Source organism: Piliocolobus tephrosceles, chromosome 4, assembly GCF_002776525.5.
Source record: "Piliocolobus tephrosceles isolate RC106 chromosome 4, ASM277652v3, whole genome shotgun sequence".
NCBI lineage: Eukaryota > Metazoa > Chordata > Mammalia > Primates > Cercopithecidae > Piliocolobus > Piliocolobus tephrosceles.
Window position 1 is genome coordinate 36,461,498 of NC_045437.1, and position 25,993 is coordinate 36,487,490.

Sequence of the window (25,993 nt, forward strand, 5' to 3'; positions counted from 1 at the left end):
CCTAACTAATATATCTCTTAGAGGTAAACCTAGTTCCAATACATCTTTTTATAAAATATCTTTCTTAGGATGTAAGGTCAGAGAAAGGGAGTGATAAGATGAAAGTAAAGTGGTTTACTAATGAGGTAGAAAACAGTGTGACTGAGTGTGATGTGAAGAGAGAACTGTTGTAGTTAAAGATTTGGATAGCTTGGTTTGTGATTTTAGAATCAAAGCAGCACTGGGTGTCACTTAATTCCAGAATTGGACATGAGGGTAGATGGCTGAATAATGGTAAAGAAAATGAAAGACTAGTGTATTGAATACATTTTCCACAGTGATTAAAATCACCCTGTATTAATGAAGTTTTTACTGTTGTAATTAATACTTTGTATATAAATTTTTTCTTTTCTTTTCTTTTCTTTTTTTTTGACACGGAGTCTCTCTGTTGCCCAGGCTGGAGTGCAGTGGCATGATCTTGGCTCACTGCAACCTCCACTTCCCGGGTTTAAGCAATTCTCCCACCTCAGGCTCCCAAATAGCTGGGATTACAAGCCTGCACCACCACACTCAGCTAATTTTTGTATATTTAGTTGCGATGGGGTTTCACCATGTTGGCCAGGCTGGTCTCAAAATCCTGACTTCAAGTGATCCACCTGCCTCAGCTTCCCGACTGCTGGGATTACTGACGCGAGCCACCGTGCCCAGCCTGTGTATACGTTTTTTTTTTTCCTTCTATCGTCCAGGCTGGAGTGCAGTGGCGCAATCTCGGTTGACTGCAACCTCTGCCTCCCGGATTCAAGCCATCCTCCTGCCTCAACCTCCTGTGTAGCTGGGACTACAGGCTTTTGCCACCATGCTTGGCTATTTTTTGTATTTTTACTAGTGATGGAGTTTCACCATGTTGTCTAGGCTGGTCTGGAACTCCTGACCTCAGGTGATCAGGCTGCCTTGGCCTCCCAAAGTGTTGGGATTACAGGCATGAGCCCCTGTGCCTGGCCATATATTTTTAAAGTTCTGACTGTCATAGGATTGCAAGATTCATGAAGGCAGGAACCTTCTTTCTTGATAACCAGAATACCATCAGTGCTAGGCATAATCAGTACTCAATAAATGTTTATTGAATAGTTAATTATAAGAGTGATGTTGGGGCTTTGGGTGGAGAGTAACAGAGCTATCTTTATTTCTTCACATCTTAAGTCCTTAAGATCTCTTATATAATTCTTTTTTTTTTTTTTCTTTTCTCCATTCCCACTGTATTGTGTCAATTCAGGTCCTCTCTGGACTATTGCAAGAATATTTTAATAGACTTCCCTGTGCTTACACTGGCATTTACCTTATACTAGTAATTTTCTAGTCCAGCCTCTACACCACAGCCATGATGATTTTTTTTTAATTTTTTTGATTTTTTAATTATTAATAGTATTGTGCTAAAAATACACAACACAAAATTTACCATCTTAACCATTTTTAAGTGTATAATTCAGTATTGTTACATGTATTCACATTATTGTACAACCAATCCCCAGAACTTTTTCATCTTGCTAACTGAAACTCTATATCTATTAAGTAGCAACTTCCAGTTTCCTCCTGCCCCCAGCCCCTGGCAGCAGCCATTCTGCTTTCTGTCTCTATTAATCGGACTGCTCTAGTGCATACAAGTGGAACCATATAGTATTTGTCATTTTGTAACTGATTTATTTTGCTTAACATAATGTCTTTAAGGTTCCTCTGTGTTGTAGCATGTGTCAGAATTTTCTTTCTAAGACTGAAAAATACTCTGTTTTATGTTTATGTCACGTTTTGTTGATTAATTCATCCATCAGTGGATACTTGGGTGCTTCTCACCTCTTGGTTGTTGTGAATACTACTGTGAACATGAATGTACAAATAGCTCTTCAAGACTCTGCTTTTAATTCTTTTGGGTATATACCCAGAATTGGAATTGCTGGATCATATAGTAATTATATTTTTAATTTTCTGAGGAACTACTAAGCTGTTTTCCATAGTAGCTATACCATTTTACATTCCTACCAACATTGCACAAGGATTCCAGTTTCTTTACCTCCTTACCAACATTTGTTATTTTCTGTTTATTTGATAGTAAAAGTTTTTTGATCCTAGTGAGTGTGAAATGATATTTCATTGTGCTTTTAATTTGCATTTCCTTAATTATTAGTGATGCTGGACATCTTTTCATGTGCTTATTGGCCATTTGTTTACCTTCTTTGGAGAAATGCCTATTCAAGTCTTTTGTTCGTTTTATTATTTTGAGATGGAGTCTTGCTCTGTGGCCCAGGCTGGAGTGCAGTGGCGCGATCTCGGCTCACTGCAACCTCTGCCTCCCAGGTTCAAGCGATTCTCCTGCCTCAGCCTCCCAAACACCTGGGACTACAGGCGTGTGCCACCACGCCTGGCTCATTTTTTTTTTTTTTTTTTTTTACTAGAGATGGGGTTTCCCTGTGTTAGCCAGGATGGTCTCCATCTCCTGACCTTGTGATCCGCCCACCTCAGCCTCCCAAAGTACTAGGATTACAGGCATGAGCCACCGTGCCCGGCCTTTGAGCCACCATGCCCGGCCTTTCTGGCTAACTTTTTTGTATTTTAGTAGAGACAGGATTTCACCATGTTGGCCAGGATGACCTCGATCTCCTCGATCTCCTGACCTCGTGATCTGCCCACCTTGGCCTCCGAAAGTGCTGGGATTGTAGGTGTGAGCCATTGTGCCCGGCCTTTTGCTCATTTTAAAATGAGGTAGTTTGTGTTTTTCTCTTGTTGAGCTGTAGAAATTAAAAAAAAAAAAAGTAATCTAGATATTAATCCCTTGTATATATGATTTGCACAAATTTTCTCCCATTTCTCTGTAGATTGTCTTTTTACTGTATTGATTATTGCTTTTGATGCCCAGAACACCTTGGCAATATTTTAAAATCTCAGATTTTTGTTGTTGTTGTTGTTAAGACAGAGTCTCAGTCACCTGGGCTGGAGTGCAGTGGCACGATCTTGGCTCATTGCAACCCTCACCTCCTGGGTTCAAGCGATTCATGTGCCTCAGCCTCCCATGTAGTTAGAATTACAGGTGTGTGCTACCACATCTGGCTAATTTTTGTATTTTTAGTAGAGATGGGATTTCACCATGTTGGTCAGACTAGTCTCGAACTCCTGGCCTGAAGTGATCTGCCTATCTTGGCCTCCCAACGTACTGGGATTACAGTCGTGAGCCACCGTGCTTGGCCTAAAATCTCAGACTTTATGAAATTACTTTCTGTGACTCAGAGCTTAAACTTCTGTTTTTTGGAATTGTATACAACCTGGTTTGTAACTCTCTCTCTGGCTTTTATATATATACAGTTGGCCCTTTGAGAGGAATTGGCTCCAGGACTCTCCTGCTGATCCCCAAATCCAAGGATGCTGAAATCCCTTATATAAAATGACATAGTGCTGTATATATATAACACATACACCCTTGCTCTATTTTCTGCCTAGCAATTCAAACTCTAGTGAGGGAAAAATATTTGAAGTTCAGAAAGTGTCAAGATTTGTATTATTCTCTCCTAGATGTTCTTCATATTCATCTAGAGAACCTCTGTTTTTTGAAAGATACCAGAAATCTCTTTTCTAACCACCTACTTTCTTAGGCAGAATGGAATTGAGCACTGAACCCTGTGTATACTCCTGTTACAGCAACTGAAACATTTTCATTTGCCCATTTGTTTACCTGTCTTATTTTGCTTTTCTGGACTGACAGTTCTGTGTAAGCAGAGTCTTTGTTAGTAGTTCTTTTATCATTAATCTAACTGGTACCTAGTGTGTGGTATGTAATTAAATAATAAATGTTTGTTAAGTGAGTGTTTAATTAGTGAGTAAATGAAGGTATTAGTTCATTCTCACATAGCTATGAAGAAATACACAAGACTGGATAATTTATAAAGGAAAGAGATTTAATTGACTCACAGTTTCACATTTCTGGAGAGGCCTCAGGATGCTTATAATCATGGCAGAAGGCAAAGGAGAAACAGGCACCTTCTTCATGGGTGGCAATACAGAGTGCAGCATGCAAGCAGGGGAAATATCAAATGCTATAAAACCATCAGATCTTGTGAGACTCACTCACTCTCAGGAGAACAGCATGGGGAAACTGCCCCCATGATCCAGTTACCTCCACCTGGTCTTGGGAATGCAGGGATTACAATTCAAGATGAGATTTTGGGTGGGGACACAGCCAAACCATATCAATGAAGAAATGAATTAATGTTAAGTTAGTGTTATTAGATCTCCATAGTTGCACTAGAATAGACTAATTCTGGTTGCCTGCACTGGTGACTGTACTTAAATGATTTCTGCGAGAAAATAGCACTCATTTTCAAGCTTCTTTTTGGCAGTCTTTACTCTCTTCCCCCAGCACTCAGCAACTTTGTGGCAGATCTTTGTTTATGGGTAGAGGTTTTATTATGGCTTATAGTTGTATGTGACCTTAGCCTAGAAGGGTTGTTTCTGATTTGTAAGTCATTTGAAATCTCTGTAAGGATGTTCGGGTAGAAATGCTCATCAGATAGAAATGCTCATATTATTTTAGATATATTTGCCATTGTTGTTACTGGGGGTAGACCCCAGAGCCTGGGAAATAATCCTTTGGTTGGTTTTCAGAATTAAGCCAAAACAAAAAATGGTATATTTTCCTCTCTTCCATTAGGACTGTAGCTCTTGTTATGAATTCTGGTAATAAATTACTCCATTGAAGTCAAATAGTTTATGATGTTCCTTGGCAGTAAAATCTTGAAAATATTTTACTGTTACAGCAAATTTCACACTAAGCTGTATTTCAAAAAGTCATTAGTAACTAAGTTCTGGAAAAAGAACAGTCACCATCGAGTGATATGCCACCAAAAGATGGATTGCTACTATTTTAGATGATTTAGCTGTGCCAATTATATGGGATTTTTATGAGTTATGCCATGCATGACTTCCAGTAAAACTTTGATTTTAAATGTAAACGTTTATTTTAATGTTTAATTCACTACTAATATAAATACTAAGTTGTGTATTCTTGTAAATTTTTTTTAAATGTTAGAAATTGTCTATATATAGGCACATTCTGCATTGAAATAAATGAAATAATTTTCATCCTATCTTTTTGGTGACAGTATTTCTATTTGCTGAGTGATGAAAAAGTAATTAGTTATGAAATGAGGTATAAACTATGATAGATTCTTCTGTAAGTAGAACATTTCAAGTATTATCTTGGTTCTTGCAAGAATATTTAGCACTTATAGATGTTTTCATTGTGTTCAAATGTGGCCAGCTGCAAAGGGAGTAGTGACTCAGATTATTCAGTGTAGAAATAGTCCAGAATTTGACCTTTAAATTGTTTTGGAATTTGTGTTCGAATATTGATATCTCTGAAAGAGATATGTGCAGCACTTTCCACAATATACTAAACAATACCGTAATGTCTTTGTCTTGAAATAAACTGCAAATTCCCCAATTATGTCTTGACAATCTAAAACAAAACTACCTTTATTTCTGTATTGTTGCAATCTTCAATCTGCTTTTAGTCTGGGATATAATAATTTGGTCTTAACAGGTTTTCAGCTTTTGAAAATCTTCAGTTATTTCTTGCCTCTCACTTACCAGACTGGCCTGATGTGATAGCACCTGCTTTTCTTTGTGGACATAATCATTACTCTAAAATTTGAGAGTTAATTAAAAATTACAGTCTAGTGTGATGAACAAGGTAGACAGTGGGCTCTTTATTCATTTCTAAAACCTCTGTGTGTGTACGTATGTCTGCCCTATACCAGCTTTTTTGTTCATAGTGGATCCAGAGATGATAAATAGATGTAGTCTTTGAGAAGTTTATATTTTGCAGTTTGGTAAGGGGGTGGTAGTGGGGGAGATAGGTAAAAAATTACAATGTATTGTCATAAGTTCTGTGATTGAGGTAAGGAAATGTCATAGAAATGCATAAGAGGGTCATTTAACCCAGAGTTTGAAATGTTGAGAAGTGCTTTGAGAGTTGGTCACAACTGAATTGAGATTTGAAGGATGAGTAGAAATTAGCCAGCTAAAGAGGAAAAGAAGCCTGGAAAAACACTAAGATGACGTGACCAATATAGGAGGTAAGCCTTGGAATAAATAGTGACTGTCATTTATTGAGCTCTACCATGTGTCAAACTGTGTTAGGAGTTTGAAACCACGTACTTCACTGTAACCTGTGGGGCAGGTGCTATTATTCGTAGTTTGCAAATGAAGAAACTGAGTCATAACTTTGCTCAAGTCATCACATGGTTAATTAATGGCATTGCTAGTTGAAAAAACTAGAGTTTCTGGCTTTTTCTGCAGGCTGTTTCCTCCCAGCAAAGGACAGTTTCAAGATGGAGGAGATAAATAGTTACCATGCTGTTGAAAGTTCACATATATAGATTAAGTTCTGTAAAGTGTGCAGAGAGATTTATAGTGACTTGTTTGTTCATTTAGAACTATTTACTGAGAGCCTCTTATGTGCCAAGAACTGTGCTAAGAATCAGGAATAAAATGATAAATGCCAAAGTTGAGGTAGAGGGTGAAAGAAAGTAGGGACAGTAAGTGAAGCCAAAGTTTGAAAAAACTGGATTGCGGAGGAAAAAGTAACGATTGAGCAATAAATTTTAAGGGAAGTCAGTGGTCTTTTAGTTTTTGTTTTTGTTTTTAATATGGGAAGTACTAATACTTTGTTTATATGTTGAAGAGAAAGAGCTATAGCAGGGTAAAGACTGAAGATATAAAAGAAAGAGGTGTTAGGTCACATGTTTAATTAAGTAGGTGGTGAGATGATTCTTGAATTTGTAATGGACATATAATTATAGTAGGATTAGCCTGCTTTTGAGTAATGAGACTTGAATAAACAATGATTAAACCTCTGATTTAAATGATCACTGTAACCTCTTATGTCTGTTTTATGCATTCCTCTTTACTCTCCCTCAGTTATTCTGCCCATACTGCTGTCTATCATAGCATTCATTATACTGAAGTAGAGTCATTGATATCGCCCTGTTAGACCATATGCTTCTTGTGTGGGAGGGATGAGAAGAGACCATGTCTGCTGCCACCTAACAACTGATACAATCTCACTTCAGTAAATGCTTATCGAACCAATGAATCAGTGAATGACTTGGAGTTTCTTATTTTTACCATTTTTGAACAATTTTCTTTTTAACTTTGAAGGGTTAAAGGTATATAGTTACCCTGTGAAGGTTTTGTTGTTTGTTATAAATTAAGTACTTAACACTTTAAGGTATGCCCCAGAATAGGTAAATAGAGAACTTTAAAAATTTTCGATGTTGAAAGGACCTTATTGGTTATATTTTAGGAAAATCTGTAATTATTATTTTATATATAGGCTACAGTATGCTTAAAATAATTTTGATATTAAAGTATAGTAAGCAGAAATTAATAAAATAGCCTTTATTAATTTCTTTCAGTTTGTGGTGGTTTGCTCTTTGTGAGATTTTTCTCTAGGCATAGTAAGACAGAAAAATAAAGAATTGTATTTTAGTAAGACATAACCAAATTTTAATGTAAAATATGGTTCTATTCTATTGTTTATTACCTTGGCATCAGTGTTTTAAAATTTATCGGCACTCATAATTGTTAGGGCATTTAAAAATGCCAGTTGCAATGAATAATGATGATTTAGTCTATTCTTTCCCTTAAGTCTGTTAGATTCTTATAATACAGAATTTTGAAATTTGTGCCAAAGTTACATGGTTTGTTTACCTTAAATATCAGAGTACACTTAAAACAAATGGAGAATCTTTTAGGTTTTTCCAGATATTTTGATACAGACCTGTTTTTTTTTTTTTTTTTTTTTTGTTTTGAGATGGAGTCTTACTCTGTTGCCCAGGCTGGAGTGCAGTAGTGCGATCTCGGCTCACTGCAACCTCCGCCTTCTGGGTTCAAGTAATTCTCCTGCCTCAGCTTCTTGAGTAGCTGGGACTACAGGCATGTGCCACCGTACCCAGCTAATTTTTAGTAGAAACGGGGTTTCACTATGTTGGTGAGGCTGGTCTCGAACTCCTGACCTCAGGTGATCTGCCCGCCTTGGCCTCCAAAGTGCTGGGATTACAGGCGTGAGTCACCGTGCCCAGCCTGATATCGACCTTTTCGCTCCTCTTGATAAGCTGTGATTTAAAGGAAAAGTAAATTTCTAATTATACTATTAACAACTACTGATTTATTTTTACATTTGGATTAAATTAAAATTTCAATTTATGTTGACAATAAGAGATAATTTTATAGAGCCTAATGAATTTCTTAGGTTTATCCTTTTAGGTATTTAAAATCAATTTATCATCAGAGACCCATTGTAGTGTATCTAGAAGTGTAGAAAAAAGATACCCTCACACTTTTTTGCTGTTTTTTTTTAAACTTTGTGTTTAAAAGCCAGTGATACAATTTAAAAAAAATTGTATTTCCTGTGAATGTGGTATGTATTCCCCACAAATATGTTATTTTACCATTAATGTCATGGAGTTTTCTTGTTTCAGAATCCTGTTCACAAGATTCCTGACTCGCATGAGATAACGCTGAAGCATGGCACTAAAACAGTAAGTTTAAAAATCTAGTTTTTTCCCTCTCAAATTACAGGGCTGTCATGGAAAAGTGAACTGATAAGATACATTTGTATTAAGGCTAATTATACAATCAGCTGATGACATAAAAGCTATAGACATTAAGGAAAAATAGATTACTTTTATGTTCAGTCAAAATAGCCATTTCCTTTTAGTTAAAATAGAAACACTTATTGTCACTGTTATTGTTGGCTTTAAAAACCTCTTATTTTTTTAATATAGGAACATTATAAGTGGAAGAAAGAAATGAAACTCAAACACAATTTTGCTTTTTATGGTGTGGGAAAATTTCTCACTACCCTTTGCTTTACTTCTGTATCAGTAAAAGGCATGAGTTTGTTCATTTTTCAGATGAATGTTAAGATAAGAAATAAACTTTAAGTAGTTACCGTATGGCTCTAAGTATTCATTAATACTTAGTTTACAGTTTGCATGTTTATATTGTTATATTTACTGATGTTTGAGTATTCTAAACTATATAAAGATGAATAATATACAGTATTTGAGATGTAAGGTGAAATCATTGTATCTTATTGCAAAACCACTAAAAAGTGGTAGTTAAATGAGTGAAACGTTCATATGAAACGAAAAAAATTATCTTTCCCTTTTCAATGAAACTACTTTTTTCTAATTGCCTAACATGTAAAGAACTAAGAAAATACATCCCATAATAAGAGGGAAATGTCAGTTAATAGAAGTAGACCCAGCAATGATATAAACCAGGTCATTCTTACAGTTTTTTCTTTTGAAAATACTGTTTTCATAAAAATATTTATGTTAAATATAATGGGTTTGTTGTTATTTTAAATGAAATGGAAAAGATGTAAAAAATCTCTTAGTTTTAATTTCTAGTGGAAATAGTGATACATATAACTCACATAAACAAAACCTTTTTGGAGTCCTCAATAGATTTTTTTTTTTTTGGAGACAGAGTCTCGCTCTGTCGCCCAGACTGGAGTGTAGTGGCGTGATCTCAGCTCACTGCAAGCTCTGCCTCTTGGGTTCACGCCTTTATTCTACCTCAGCCTCCTGAGTAGCTGGGACTACAGATGCCTGCCACCACACCTGGGTAATTTTTTTGTATTTTTAGTAGAGATGGGGTTTCACCGTGTTAGCCAGCATAGTCTTGATCTCCTGACCTCATGATCCACCTGCCTCGGCCTCCGAAAGTGCCGAGATTACGGGCATGAGTCAATGCGCCTGGCCTGGAGTCCTCAATAAATTTTTTAAGAGTGTAAAGAGTCTTGAAACAAAACTATGTGGGAATTGCTGCTTTAAGAAATCATTTCCATCTAATTCTTAATATATTTTTTCTTAAATCATGTTTTTTATATTTTTATTCTGAAATTATGAAGGAATTTACTTTTTGTGTTTTTAAGTAAATAAGGAAAACATTGTAGACTGAGTAATTTAAAGGAAGCTTTTCTATCATCTAGTCTGGAGAATTTTACAACTGAGAGATGGGTCATGAATTTTACAAGTTTGATTTAAATATTCTTTTTTTTGTAAATCAAGTTTTATCTTGTAGAGAAACATAACTTTAAAAATACTGCAGTATGTTTTACACACTGAAAATCAATTAGAGTGTCTAATTATACTCTTGGGTTAACTCTTTTTTTTTTTTTTTTTGCAATCTTGCCTTTGTCCTACATGCAAATAAATTTATTTTTAAATAAATGTTGGATTAGAAGGTGACTTTTCTATCTGATCTTTTTTCTTTTAAACGAGTTATTTTAAAAATGTCCATAAGGCCAATCTTATTTTTTTCCTATATACTTTACATTTTAGTCCTGCCTGTCCAAACCTTACAGGATTATTTAAAAGCAAATACCTGACTTAATATGGTTTCATCTGTAAATATTTCAGTATGAATCTCTAAGAGATAATATTGGGCTGTCTCTGCCTCCCTCTTTCTGAATGTGCACACATACACTCTTTCCTACATAATACCAACTTTATTATATCTTTTTTTCAATAATTATTTAATCTAATATCTCATTAGTGTTCAGATTTCCCCAGTTTTCCCATACATCTTTTTAGAGTCAGTTTGTTCAAATTGGTCTCTTAATGATGTCTGATGTACTCTCAGGAGAGTTATCATTATTTTTATTTTTTATATCTCTAAATTTATAACTGTTTTTGTGCTCTTTTTCTCCTTGCCATTGAAGAAACATGTATATTCATTTAGTGAACATAGTTACTGTGGTATAATAGTCAACTGAACCCTTCCCAGTGAATGTGATGATAAAGTCTAAAGCTTTTTGAAGGAAGGAGAGGGTGATACACATTAATTCTTTTAATTTAAATGTTAAAACTGAAAATTTGTGCTCATTCTCAAGTTGGAACAAGACACTTTTTTTTTTTTTTGAGACAAAGTCACTCTTTGTCACTCAGGCTGGAGTGCAGTGGTGACATCTTGGCTCACTGCAGCCTCCACCTCCCAGGGGCAAGTGATTCTCCTGCCTCAGCCTCCCAAGTACCTGGGATTACTGGTGCCTGCCACAACAGCGGGTAATTTTTGTATTTTTAGTAGAGATGGGGTTTCGCCATGTTGGCCAGGCTGGTCTTGAACTCCTGACCTCAGGTAATCCGCCTACCTCGGCCTCCCAAAGTGCTGGGATTAAAGGCGTGAGCCACTGTACCCAGCCTCTGAGCTCTGTTTTCTGTCTTTCTAATTACCTCCTTCATATCCTTTTGGTGAATGATGAATCACGTATACAGTCAGCAGCAGAGATCCTGATACTTCAGTGAATGGCTGCTTTGAAAGCCTCATTTTGTAACTTTGCTTTAGAATTTGTCATCTTTCTTCTTAGCTAGGAGAACAGTCAAGTTTGCAATTTATTCTGTTCTTCCTTGATAAAAAGGAATTTATCTCATATTTGTCAGACTGCAGGTTTGTTTTACATAACGTTTTACAATTTTTAGTTCTCCTTTCTTTTAAACAAATGTTTAGTAGAGTTTATATTTTGTGCCAGGTCCAGTGCTGGGCACAGACAAGGTCTCTGTCCATATGGTGCTTATACTCTTGAGGGCAGGACAGGTACAGAATAGAGGAACCACAGATGAAGTTGTAATTTCATTTTGTGTTGTAGTGAGATGAACACTGGTGGGGTTAGCCTTATTAGGAGAATAAATAACTTTTAAATTGCAACAGGAGGGAAGAAAGATAGCATAATGCATATAGAGGCAAGTGAATTTGTAGGTGGTGGTAGCAGAAGCCATTTCCTAGGTTTTTAAAACTACTATTCATTTATTTTTGATTTTGATTGTTTTTTATTTTAAGACATTATTGTTCGGGCATAAAAAATGATTTTGTTTTCACTTGTATATTTTCTTTAACATCTTTGGAGTTCATGTCTAATTTTAACATAGTAAGTTTACCTTATATTATGAAATCAGTGTTTGCAAGTGCTAATTGAAATGAATATAAGTTATTTTGTCAGTATCTGACTTATTTAATTATAATTATATTAATTACATTTCAAGTCTATTTATTAGGAGAACTGATTTATGGAAGCTTCCTTTATATAAAACTTTGGCCAGGTGCCGTGGCTCACACCTCTTATCCCAGCACTTTGCGAGGCTGAGGTGGGCAGATCACCTGAGGTCAGGAGTTTGAGACCAGCCTGGTCAACAAGTGAAACCCCATCTCTACTAAAAAATACAGAAATTAGCTGGGCATGGTGGCGCGTGCCTGTCATCCCAGCTACTTAGGAGGCCGAGGCAGGAGAATTGCTTGATCCCAGGAGACAGAAGTTGCAGTGAGCCGAGATTGTACCACTGCACTCCAGCCTGGATGACAGAGGGAGATTCTGTCTCAAAACAAAACAAAACAAAACAAGAAAAACTTTTGATTCTTTTACTGCATCCAATGTATGGTAATCACATTAAATATTCCTAATGCAGTTCTTTTCTTCTGAGAGGGTAGTAGATCTAGGGACTTTCTGCTTTGAGAGAAAGCTACATATATCTCAGGAACAATGAGTTACACATTGGATATTGACGCGTGAATTAGACCTAAGAAAGTTCACAGGGAAAGCAATTTTTTTTTTTTTGAGACAGGGTTTTGCTCTTGTTGCCCAGTTGGAGTGCAGTGCCGCGATCTCAGCTCATTACAACCTCTGCCTCCTGAGTTCAAGCAATTCTCCTGCCTCAGCCTCTCTAGTAGCTGGGATTACAGGCATGCGCCACCATGCCTAGCTAATTTTGTATTTTTAGTAGAGATGGAGTTTCTCCATGTCGGTCAAGCTGATCTCAAACTCCCAACCTCAGGTGGTCTGCCTGCCTCAGCATCCCGAAGTGCTGGGATTACAGGGGTGAGCTACGGTGCCTGACCTGCAAATTTTTTTTTTTTTTTTTGAGACAGAGTCTTGCTCTGTCGCCCATGGTGGAATGCAGTGGCACGATCTTGGCTTACTGCAACCTCTACCTCCCGAGTTCAAGCGATTTTTTTTGCCTCAAGTTCTGGAATAGTAGCTGGAACTACAGGTACGTGCCTCCATGCCCGGTTAATTTTTGTATTTTTAGTAAAGATGGGGTTTCTCCATGTTGGCCAGGCTGGTCTTAAACTCCATCTCCCTGGCTTGGCCTCCCAAAGTGCTGGGATTACAGGCACGAGCCACCATGCCCGGCGGAAAGCAAATATTTTATGGAACCAATATAAGTACTATTATAATGTGATTAGTCACTTAAACATTCAGCTTTAAAAATAATTGTTTAAGGTGAATATACCGAGCCATTTGACCATAAGGAACAGATAATTCTGCTTTGTTCTACTTTGTTAAATAGATTTCTTAAAGCTCCCTTGGTGTTACTCATTTTGGTAATTTAAGATTCATATGGTCTTCATTCAGTTATGGTTAAACTATCTTAAAAGTTTTCCTTAGATTGTATATTGAAAATGCTGAATTATTGTAATTATTTGTAAGATTTCTACTTGTATACTAAAGCAGCTTAGTTTATCTTACGGAATTGCAGTGATAGCTATTCTGAGTACATGCTTGATGATTTGGGACAAAATTGTCAAATAGATTTAAAGTGTCTTTCTTTATTACAAAATAATTAATACAGTAACAAAGTCTAATCATATAGAAGGCACCATTCATTCCCACTTTTCAGAAGTAATAATAGTTGGTGGTTTGTGCTTCCAAGGCCTGTAACATAGGGGGTGGGATTAAAGAACAGAAATGGGGGTTATAAATGACCATATGTGATTTTGCTCCAGTCATTTTATTTTATTTTTTTAAAACCAGGTGTCTGCTTTGGGTCTGGATCCCTCAGGTGCCCGTTTGGTGACAGGAGGATATGACTATGATGTTAAGTTTTGGGATTTTGCTGGAATGGATGCTTCTTTTAAGGCATTTCGATCCCTTCAGCCCTGTGAGTGGTATGTATTCAGTTACTTAATATCTTCATATTTACTTAATATCCTCACATTGGAAGACAGTGCTTTTGGCTTTGGAATCCCATCTACAATGACTTGTATCAAAATATACTGCCTTCATAATTTAAATGAAGTAAGATGAGCCTCACATTTCTTTTGTTTCATAAACCAGTGTTTGAGGTTGGGTGCGGTGGCTCATGCTTGTAATTCCAGAACTTTAGAAAGCTGAGGCAGGCGGATCACCTGAAGCCTGGATTTCAAGACCAGAATGGACAACATGGCAAAACCCCATCTCTACTAAAATTACAAAAATTAGCTGGGCGTGGTGGTGCATGCCTGTAATGCAGCTACTCGGGAGACTGAGGCAGGAGAATTGCTTTAGCCTGTGAGGTGGAAGTTACAGTGAGCCGAGATTGCACCACTGCACTCCAGCCCAGCAATAGAGAGAGACTCCATCTCAAAAAAAAACTACAAAAGATTGGGCGTAGTATCTCATGCCTGTAATCCCAGCACTTTGGGAGGCCAAGGTGGGCGGATCACCTGAGGTCAGGAGTTTTGAGACCAGCCTGTCCAACATGGTGAAACCCCATCTCTACTAAAAATATAAAAACTAGCCAGACACGGTGGCTCATGCCTGTAATCCTAGCTACCTGGGAAGCTGAGGCAGGAGAATCGCTTGAACCCAGGAGGTGGAGGCTGCAGTGACCCAAGATTGCGCCACTGCACTCCACCCTGGGTGACAGAGCAAGACTCCATCTCAAAACAAAAAAATTAAAAAAACAAAAAAATACTTTGTTTTAAAACATTCCAATTAATCCTGAGAAATGAGAAGTTAACATAAGCCATTATCCAGGTGCCAATCCATTTTGTACTGTTTAGGTATGGTCAGCTAGCATTTTGTTAGAAAGGGCCTTCCATGTTGCTACAATTAGTCAGTCTTTCTCTTTTTTTTTTTTTTTTTTCTTTTTTTGAGACGGGGTCTGGCTCTGTCGCCCAGACTGGAGTGCAGTGGCGAGATCTTGGCTCACTGCAACCTCTGCCTCCTGGGCTCAAGACATCCTCCCACCTCAGCCTCCCAAATAGCTGGAACTGTTGGTGTGCACCACCATGCCTGGCTAAGTTTTGTATTTTTTTGGTAGAGGTGGGGTTTCACCGTGTAGTCCAGGATGGTCTCAAACTCCTTATCTCAAGTAATCCACCTGCCTCGTCTTCCCACAGTGCTGGAATTACAGACATGAGCCACCGTGCCTGGCCTTTTCTGTTTTTGACTGTATCTGATCTTTTGGCATATTGCTTTCTTATGGTATCATTTAACTCAGTGGTCCCCAACCTTTTTTGCACCAGTGCCTGGTTTTGCAGAAGACAATTTTTCCATAGACTGGGGGTAGCGTGGAGGTTGGGGTGGTGGCGTGGTTTCTGGATGAAACTGGTCTACCTCAGATCATCAGGCATTAGATTCTAATAAGGATTGTGCAACCTAGAAATCCCTCGCATGCGCAGTTAGTTCACAGTAGGGTTCACACTCCTGTGAGAATCGAATGTCATTGTTGATCTGATAAGAGCTGGAGCTCAGGTGGTAATGCTCGCTCACCACCCCCAACACCTGCCGTGCACCTGGTTCCTAATAGGCCAAGGACTGATACCAGTCTATGGTCTGGGCTTTGGGGACTCCTGATTTAACTTGTTTCTTTATCTCCTCTCCAGTACTTCCTATGGAATATCAAAGGCTTTATCATAATTATATTGTATCACTTCAGATGGCATGTATTGTCTAGTTGTTTCACTGTTAGTGACTAGAAATTAAGGTAGATCCCTGGATTAAGGTAGTGACATCTGATTCCTTCGTTGTAAAGTTAATATTTTATACTTGAGATAGACAAGAACTTTGTGGAGAGAGAGATTGGTGCTATGTAACTATCCAGATACTCATCATTCTTTCACTTAATGAGCTTAGTGTCCATTGATGATTTCTTCCCGAATCAGTTATGTCATTGAGGGCTACAAATTGGTGATTTTCTTATTCTGTTATTTCATCTGCATTTATTTCCTGGCATCTTCTTAAAGAAAAACTTTTCCTCATTTTCTGATGTTATTTGGTTACCCTAAAATACAGTTACTACTGAAGAGGCAGGATAAAAGCTTAGTTATTTTTCTTTAATGGCCCATTTTTAGCTTAAGGGCTGGTGGTGATGATTTCTGTTTCTTTTTTTTTTTTTTTGAGACGGAGTCTCGCTCTGTTGCCCAGGGTAGAGTGCAGTGGTGCGATCTGGGCTCACTGCAAGCTCCGCCTCCCGGGTTCACGCCATTCTTCTGCCTCAGCCTCCCGAGTAGCTGGGACTACAGGTGCCCACCACCTCGTCCGGCTAGGTTTTTGTATTTTTTTTAGTAGAGACGGGGTTTCACCGTGTTAGCCAGGATGGTCTTGATCTCCTGACCTTATGATCCGCCCGTCTCGGCCTCCCACAGTGCTGGGATTACAGGGTTGAGCCACCGCGCCCGGCCTGTTTCTTTTTTAAGTATCAGTATTTATGATTTTTAAATTTTCATGTTTCAGTCAATTGCAGTCATTATTCTTTTTGATGTTTAAATTGTCCTAGATTTGTCTAGTAGGAGTCCTTGATTGCTGTATAATTTTGATATGACCTTAATAGTCTTTAAAACTTACTTGGTTTCTGGCACAATATGATGTAGGCTTCCTGTTACATTCATTTCCAAGTCCTGGAATCAGTATTTCCCCAAGTAGCCCTCCTTTCTTTTTGTGGGAATTATATTTAGAGACCAAATCTGGTTGCTAGGCATGCTTGTTGATATTGGGATGTCATTGCTTGTGACCTTTTGATGCAAACAGGTAGAAAATACAGATGCATGTATATTCATGCATATATGTGTCTATGCTTAAATTACAAGGTCACATTGATATTTCTATTTCAATTTCAAAATATTAGTAAACTTTTAAATTTCAGAATGCTTTAAAATTTATAGATAAGCTGCAGAGATAGTACAGAGTTTATGCGTACACTTCATACAGTTTTTCTTATGATTAACATCTTATCTTACCATGGTTCATTTGTCACAATTAAGAAACTAACATTAGTTACTATTAATTAATCTCCAAACTTTATTTGGATTTCACTCTTTTTTTCACTAATGATTCCAGGATACCGCATAACCTTTGGTCCTTATATTTGTTCAGTCCCTGACAGTTTCTCAGTCTTTCATTGTTTTTCATGACCATGACAGTTTTGAGGGGTATTGATCAGGTATTTTGTAGAATGTCTCTCTCAGTTTGCTTTTGTCTGATGCTTTTCTCATGGTTAGATTGAGATTATGAATCCTTGGGAAGAATATCATAGAGGTGAAGTGACTTTCTTGTTACATCATATCCGGGGTATTTCTATTATGTTTTTTTAGGTTCTTCATGGTAAAGTTACTTTTTCCTTTCCTTTCCATATACTGTTCTTTGGCTGCAAGCCACTGAGTACTGCTCCAACTAGAGGCAGTGGAAAAATTCAGCTCCACTTCCTGGAATGAGTGGTATTTAAGAAACCTTTTTGGTATTCTTGTGTATTTATTTTGTTGCTCAGCTTGTTTAAACTGTGGTGATTGGGAGCTCTTTTAGGTTGGTCTTGTGTCCCTTTGACATGCCTCCTTTCTTTTGTTTTTGGAAATACTTCCCTTAAGTTTTGATACTACAAGATGCTCCAGGCCGGACGCGATGGCTCACACCTGTAATCCCAGCACTTTGGGAGGCCGAGGTGGGTGGATCACCTGAGGTCAGGAGTTCAAGACCAGCCTGGCCAACATGGTGAAACCCTGTGTCTACTAAAAATACAAAATTTAGCTGGGCATGTTGGTGGGCACCTATAATCCCAGCTACCTGGGAGGCTGAGACAGGAGAATCACTTGAACCCGGAAGATGGAGGTTGCAGTGAGCTGAGATCGCGCCATTCCACTCTAGCCTAGAGTGAAATTCTGTCTCAAAAAAAAAAAAAAAAAAAAAAATGCTCCAGGCTATAGATGCTTGTATTTTCCCTGCCCCAGTTCTAGAATCAGTTATTTTCCCCAGGAGAAGTATATTAGCAAGTAAGATCTAGGTTTGTTCTTTATTATTATTATTATTTTTATTATACTTTTAAGTTCTGGGATACATGTACAGAATGTGCAGGTTTGTTACATAGGTATACACGTGCCATGGTGGTTTGCTGTACCCATCAACCCATCATCTACATAGGTATTTCTCCTAATGCTATCCCTCCCCCAGCCCCCCACCCCCCCGAAAGGCCCTGGTGTGTGATATTCCCCTCCCTGTGTCCATGTGTTCTCATTGTTCAACTCCCGTTTATGAGTGGGAACATGTGTTTGGTTTTCTGTTCTTGCGAAAGTTTGCTGAGAATGATGGTTTCCAGCTGCATCCATGTCCCTGCAAAGGACATGAACTTATCTTTTTTTATGGATGTATAGTATTCCATGGTTTATATGTGCCACATTTTCTTTATCCAGTCTATCATTGATGGGCATTTGGGTTGGTTCCAAGTCTTTGCTATTGTGAACAGTACTGCAATAAACATGTGTGTGCTGTGTCTTTATAGTAGAATGATTTATAATCCTTTGGGTATATACCCAGTAATGGGATTGCTGGGTTAAATGGTATTTCTGACTCTAGAAAATCTAGGTTCTTAATATGCTCATTGCTCCTGGGATGTCACTGCTCTTAGGCTGACTCAGCTGACACAGCTAGGAAATATATGCATATATATTATACTAACCTGTGTATATAGTATGTTTCTAACTGTTTTTGCATCTCTCTACATCCTTGTTAACCTGAACATGAGTTCATACTGATGTTTCTAATTCTAATCCAGTGCTACAGTGATTTATTCTAACCTTCCTGCTTTTCTGTATCATCACTTTCCAGTGGTGAGAAACCTAGCTTCCACTATCCATTTACTTACTTATTCAGCCTCAGTATACATGTAAAGCAATTTAAGAATTGTTAATTGTACCTGTGTTCCAATTTAAATTTAGCATTACAGAATTTTTCTTTTTTTTTTTTTTTTGAGATGGAGTCTCGGTCTGTCACCCAGGCTGGAGTGCAGTGGCGTGATCTCAGCTCACTGTAAGCTCCACCTCGCCGGTTCGCGCCATTCTCCTGCCCCAGCTTCCTGCGTAGCTGGGACTACAGGTGCCTGCCACCACGCCCGGCTAATTTTTTTTGTATTTTTAGCAGAGACCGGTTTTCACCGTGTTAGCCAAGATGGTCTCGATCTCCTGACCTTGTGATCCGCCTGCCTCGGCCTCCCAAAGTGATGGGATTACAGGCGTGAGCCACCGCACCCGGCCCAGCGTTTTTCTTAATGTCTTTTATTTTGATATTCAAATTAAAAAGATAGAACTCATTTATAAGAAAACACTTATTGGTCAAGGGGTTGGCGAAGTTTTTTTTTTTTATAAAGGGCCAGATAGCATTTTAGGCTTTACAGGTCACAAATGGTCTTTGTTAAATTTATCTGTATGTGTGTATATATATGTGTGTGTGTGTGTGTGTGTCTGTGTCTGTGTGTTAGTGTAAGTCTATACATGTTCTTTTTCTTTTTGTTTTTTTTTGAGACAGAGTTTCGTTCTTGTTGCCCAGGCTGGAGTGCAATGGCGTGATCTTGGCTCACTGCAACCTCCACCTCCCAGATTCAAGCGATTCTCCTGCCTCAGCCTCCTGAGTAGCTGGGATTACAGACATGCACCACCACGCCTGGCTAATTTTGTATTTTTAGTAGAGTCGGGATTTCTCCATGTTGGTCAGGCTGGTCTTGAACTCCCGACCTCAGGTGATCTGCCCGTCTTGGCCTCCCAAACTGCTGGGATTACAGATGTGAGCCATTGCCCCTGGCCTACTTTTTTCAAGAAAAGACAGTAAAGTCTGATTTGATGCCTTTGATCTTTGGTTAAGAAAGAAAATACAATCATTTTCTAGCTGTAATTTCTGTTTGATTGAGTATTCCAAGGGCCATCACTTGATGATTCCAGTCGTTTAAAGAGTGCTGTCCAATATAACTTTCAGTGGTAATGGAGATATTATATATCTGTATCATCCAATATGGTAGTCACTTGTCACAGGGGGTTACTGAATACTTGAAATGTGTTTGCTAATTCTAAGGAACTGAAATTTCTTAAAATCAAATTTTAATTAAAGTGTAAATATCTACACGTGACTAGGTAGCTGCTGTATTGGATAGTGCATATCTTGAGCCTGCCTTTAAGTGGCCAAATCCAGCACACACAAACTACTATGGTAGGTAACAAGGTACCTCTAGACATAAAAATATGTGGCTTAAGTTCAAAAATAGGAATGCTACTACCAAAAACTCACTAAAGTTTAAAATAGATTTTTAAATGAAGAAAAAAGGGAGGCTAGGTGCGGTGGCTCACGGCTGCAGTCCCCACACTTGGGGAGGCCGAGGTGGGTGGGTCACGAGGTGAAGAGATCAAGACCATGGCCAACATGGTGAAACCCCGTCTCTACTAAAAGTACAGAAATTAGCTGGGCGTGGTGGCATGCGCCTGTTGTCCCAGCTACTTAGGAGGCTGAGGCAGGAGAATCGCTTGAACCCGCAAGGCAGAGGTTGCACTGAGCTGAGATGGCGCCACTGCACTCTAGCCTGGCAACAGAGTGAGACTCCATCTCAACAACAACAACAACAACAACAAAAAGAAAAAAACAGAAAAAAAGTGAAACATAAGTATTTGTATACTTATTTTCCCCTTCAGTTTTATTCTGCTTATTTTGTTGGATCATTGTTCTAGTTTCTGATTGTAACACCCAATGTGTATGTTAATGATCGCTGCTTGTGTTTTGCCAATTGCAAATTTGGTGAATGTACAGTAAATTCTCATTCAGTTGATAATTGAATATGGGAGAGTCAGACTCTTGTATGCCATTAGAAGCCTTTCTTTATTTTGACACTGATTTTTATTTTCATTTATTTGTTTTTTTGAGATGAAGTCTCTCTCATGTTGCCCAAGCTGGAGTGCGATGGCACGATCTTGACTCACTGCAACCTCCACCTTCCAGGTTAAAGTGATTCTCCTGTCTCAGCCTCCTGAGGAACTGGGATTACAGGTGCATGCCACCATGCCCGACTAAGTTTTTGTATTTTTAGTAGAGACAGGGTTTCACCGTGTTGGCCAGGCTGGTCTTGAACTCCTGACTTCAGGTGATCTACCTGCCTCAGCCTCCCAAAGTGCTGGGATTATAGGCATGAGCCACCGTGCCCTGGCCCGACATTGATCTGTTAACCTTTTAAATTATGTTTTTCACCCAAGTGAGAATCTACACATGCCTATAACTCAGCTAAATTCCCCCACATCTTTTTGTCACTGATCTGTATTATTCCTGTATTACCCACGAAGATTACTTGAGGGAGTTTGTGTACTATCTTGAAGATATGGAAACATAGTATGATGTTTTCAAACCATCTCCTCACCTGGGATAGCAAACATCAGAATTTGTCTGAGATCCAAGAGGCAGCCTCATGGTGAGTAAGGGGATATCAAAGAGGCAGTCACATGCAAAGAACGCTCACGTAGCTATTCAGGAAGGGAGATAGAAGTCCAAGTCTAGGAGTGAAGCTGAGGTGAAGTGTTCTGGATTTTGGGCATCTCTGACAAATTTCTCCAGAAGAACTCTTTGGTGCTGTAGTTTTCTTAGCCTTTTTCTCACTCACCTAGCACACTTTAAAAAGACTGATGTTAGGTGTTTTTTTTCTTGGTTTACCAGTGTAAAAATTGAATTGAAAAAAATGCTTTTCTTTTGTTGTTAAACTTGTTTTTGGTGCATCTTCCATTATGGTATTTTGAAATCTCTTTAATAATTCGTTTTGGATTTTTGCCTGGCATCAATGTTAGTTTTGTGGATGTCTCGGTTCTGAAATCTTTCTCTGGTCCCATTTACTGAAAATTAGTACTGTATTTTCTCTAAACTAGTCTGCTAGTCAGTTCCCTTTCACTTTCTCTGTTGCCTCAGATTTTCAATAGTAGATTCATAATTATATGAGTAGGTTCAAAAATCAGAATCTTTGAGATCGCAGACCCCTTGGATACACCTTCTATGCAAAAAAAGATATAGATAGAATAAAAGTTGTCATACAATATTAAGAGTTTTTGGATCACTTAGGTAACCCAAGTTAAGAATTTCTTATCTTCCACTCATTTAAAAATAGCTAGGTACTCTGTGTTCTCATGCTTCCCTCTCTCTTAGGCAGATACTTAGGTTTGTAATTGCTAGGTCATATGGTAAATTTATGATTAATATATTAGTAAACCTACAAACTCTTTTCTAAAATGGGTGTACCATTTTACATTCCCACTAGCAATATATAAGGGTTCCAGTTTTTCTACATTCTTGTCAACATTTGTTACTTTCTTTTTGATGATAGTTGTTTCTGTGCATGTGAAGTGATTAGTATTTACTGTTAAATTGTTTTTTTTGAGATGGAGTTTCACTCTTGTTTCCCAGGCTGGAGTCCTGTGGTGCAATCTTGGCTCACTGCAACCTCCACCTTCCTGTTTCAAGCAATTCTCCTGCCTCAACCTCCTGAGTAGCTAGGCTTGCAGGCACCTGCCACCACATCCAGTTAATTTTTGTATTTTTAGTAGAGATGGGGTTTCACCATGTTGGTCAGGCTGGTCTCGAACTCCTGACTTCGTGATCCACCTGCCTTGGCCTCCCAAAGTACTGGGATTACAGGTGTGAGCCACTGCGCCCAGCCAAATTTGAATTTATTTTTTATGTTTCAGTTTTAGATATTTATGTAGCTTGGTAAGCACAAGGAGTCTACTTATATACTCATACTTAAGTAATGTTATAATAAAAATAATTTATGTCATCGCAAAGTGATCTCTAAACATATTTTCCCATAAAAGGAAGGTGTTTATTACTTGAATTTGCGAAACACTGAGCTAAGGCATCAAGAAAAGATAAAATTGTAAGGCAATCTTTAAAATATATTAAATGAAGAAAGCATAGTATAGGATAGTATATAGGTTTTTTTTTTTTCTGTTAAAGAATGCTTTATTAATACAAATACAAACTCTAAAGCACTAAGGAATTTAAATATCTATGTCACAGCAAACAGGTGGCAATTCAACATCCAAGGTCGACAGAATGCTTGAAGGAGACTGCAGCAGATTGGATTCCCATGGTGGAGAGGGCATCTTCACAGGTGAAGGGGGCCCAGCTGAAACAGCTTTTCAAGCTCTCTCTCCTCCTCAAGGGTCATGAGAGGCACTCCACTCAAGGGGAGGTGCGCAATCTGGTGCTCTTTAGGCAGGTCAAAACTCTCAAAGTCTAGAGGATTGAAGGGAAAGAATTTTTCTATTTCTGGATAGGCATCATCTGAGGCAGGAACAGAGCTTTTTGTTTTAACAGTCTTCTCAGTCATCTTTTTGGCAGAAAAGCTTGGCTGTTTTTGTTTGAGGGGTCCCTTGGTCTTTACAGACTTTTCTGTAGCTCTGTTGACGGTTCCCAAAGCCTTTCTTGTAGCTTTAGGTGGAGCATCGAACGTTTTGCCAAAACGTGGTGTTGAAACTTGAGATCTCCCATCTAAGGCTTTGATTGAAGGTCCAGACCCCAACCTCAGCCCATCCTTAGCAGCCACACGGGTGCCTGGTTCTCCGTTTTCCTTATCAACATAGATTAGAGTAGCCATTCTGGATTACTGCAGCTTCTAACAGCCACATTCATCTCAGGATAGTATATAGTTTAATAAAAACTTGGCAAAAATAGCATATAGTACTTGCTTGTATACACATAAAATATTTTTGGAGGTACACAGGAGGCTGAGGCAAGAGAATTGCTTGAACCCAGGAGACAGAGGTCTCAGTGAGCCGAGATTGCGCCACTGCACTCCAGCCTGGGTGACAGAGCGAGACTTTGTCTCAAAAAAAAAAAAAAAAAAAAAATCCTTAGTTGGCCAGGTGTAGGCCCACACCTGTAATCCCAGCACTTTGGGAGGCCAAGGCGGGTGGATCACTTGAGATCAGGAGTTGGAGACGAGCCCCGTCTCTACTAAAAATCCAAAACTTAGCCAGATGTGGTGGCGCATGCCTGTAATCCCAGTTACTCGGGAGACTGAGGCAGGAGAATCACTTGAACCCAGGAGGCGGAGGTTGCAGTGAGCCGAGATTGCACCACTGCGCTCCCGCCTGTGTGATAGAGTGAGACTCTGTCTCAAAAAAGACAGAAAAAAAAAGAGATGGCTTCAGTTGTAAATGTAGTGGGTTAATGCGATCACAAGTCAGTCTTGTGGATGTCAGGATAGTCCTGGTGGTGTTGGGCTTTTTTTTGTTTATTATTTGATATACATTATTTACCTGAATATATTTTTCCTTCTCTTTGACATTTTCATGGTAAAATTATGTAAACTATCTATAATAGCCTTTTACTTAATTTCCTGGTTTTTGCTTCCCTCTGTAACTGTCATCAAGTTACATAATTTTAAAATTTTATCTTATTAAGATCCAGTGATCTTCTCTTGGGTCATGTCTCAGCTCAAATGTCAGCTCCTCGGAGAGACCTTTCCTCACCATCCTGTCAAAAGTAGCTCTACTGCCACCCACTCTACCCATTACCCTGATTTATTTCTTTTATAGCACTTTACAATGATCAGAAATGATGTGTTTTTCACATTTGTTTACTTCTGTTCTAGCACCTAAAACAGTGTTTGGGATATACTTGGAACTTATTATTCATTAAATAAGTCCTACAATAATAGTGTTTCATATTTTTTTCAGTAATTTTCTGTTGAGAAACAGGGCAGAAGACTATTTTCAGCAAGATGTACCCACCTTTTTGAAAAGAAAGGAAGCATAAGGATTTCTTTTTCTGGAATGTCTGAAATCTTTGGCTTAAACCCTATCAGTTCAGGGCAAGAAGGAACAGTTTTTGAAATCACTGGCTCTGCACTGTAGGTGACACCTTGAGTTACAGGCTTAAGGCTGATCTCCTTAGCTTTTTTAAAAAACAAAAATATGATATGTATTCTCAAGATGATTGATTAGTGAGTTTTATTGCATCTTATGATTTCCATTCATTTTCTATTAAAAGTGATTGCCAGTGAGCAGATTTTCATCTATTCAAATGGTATTTGTAGTTCTTGCTCTGTATGAACAGTTACTTGATTAAAGAGTTTCAGAGTTCAAATAAATAAAAAAAGAAAAAACAGATACCTACTCTTTTGCATTTCTGTGTCAATCCTAGATTCTGAAATTTAAAAATTTCTGTTACTGGAAATCAGAATGGATGAGTCAGTGCTCTAGTCATTAGGTGTTATACACTGTCTTCTCTGCTGATTTAACTGAGTTTGTGCCATAACTATCAGTTTTAGTGGGATGGGGGGGAGATTACTCTCCTAGATTTTCACTGAAGTATTTTTCCTCCTTTCTTTTTTATAGCATATTAGTTGATGTAAAATTTACTTCTACAACTAAGTATAACTATAGACTTAATGTGCATAGTGGATATGAGCATGAATTCTGACTCATAGAAGTCTGAATTTGAATTATGTCTTGGCTTGTTCATTTGCTGTATGACTTTAGGCATGTCATTTTAATCACTTTGACCCTTGGTTTCCTTGCCTGTAAAATAGAATTAATAATATCAGTTTTGTGGTGTTCTGATTGATGATTAAATGAAATAGTGTATACATCATAAAGTACATGGCACAGTGCCTGGCACCTAGTAAAGCATTCGGTAGACCATAACTCACCTAGTATTTATTTAATATGAAGGAATTTCAGTGCACAGATTCTTAATTTGATACCTCTCATCTCTTTCAAGTATTACTTCCCATTTCTGAGTTTTTCTTAGTATTGTAATATTGCATTTTACCTCTGAAAAATCAGACTACTATTTAAGACTGTCACCTGTCCTGATTTCTTCTCTTTTCTTTTTTTCTTTCTTTCTTTTTCTCTCTCTTCTTTCTTTCCCTCCCTCCCTCCCTCCTTTCTTCCTTCCTTCCTTCCTTCCTTC

The 25,993-nt window shown here is 38.2% G+C and overlaps 1 protein-coding gene and 1 pseudogene across 3 annotated transcripts in view; one reads left to right on the top strand and one right to left on the bottom strand.

Annotated features, from left to right (window-relative positions):
* Positions 1 to 25,993, top strand: part of LOC111545504 (WD repeat-containing protein 70) — a 135,537-nt gene that overhangs the window by 48,369 nt on the left and 61,175 nt on the right. For both annotated transcript variants that reach the window (XM_026455964.1, XM_026455965.1), the window contains exons 6-7: positions 8,505 to 8,564; positions 13,841 to 13,974. In XM_026455964.1, coding sequence (XP_026311749.1) covers positions 8,505 to 8,564; positions 13,841 to 13,974 — 194 coding nt within the window. The remainder of the gene's footprint in view (positions 1 to 8,504; positions 8,565 to 13,840; positions 13,975 to 25,993) is intronic.
* On the bottom strand, positions 23,074 to 23,707 carry LOC111545506 (annotated as a pseudogene). The gene has a single exon (XR_002732482.3). The product of XR_002732482.3 is annotated as a securin pseudogene (transcript).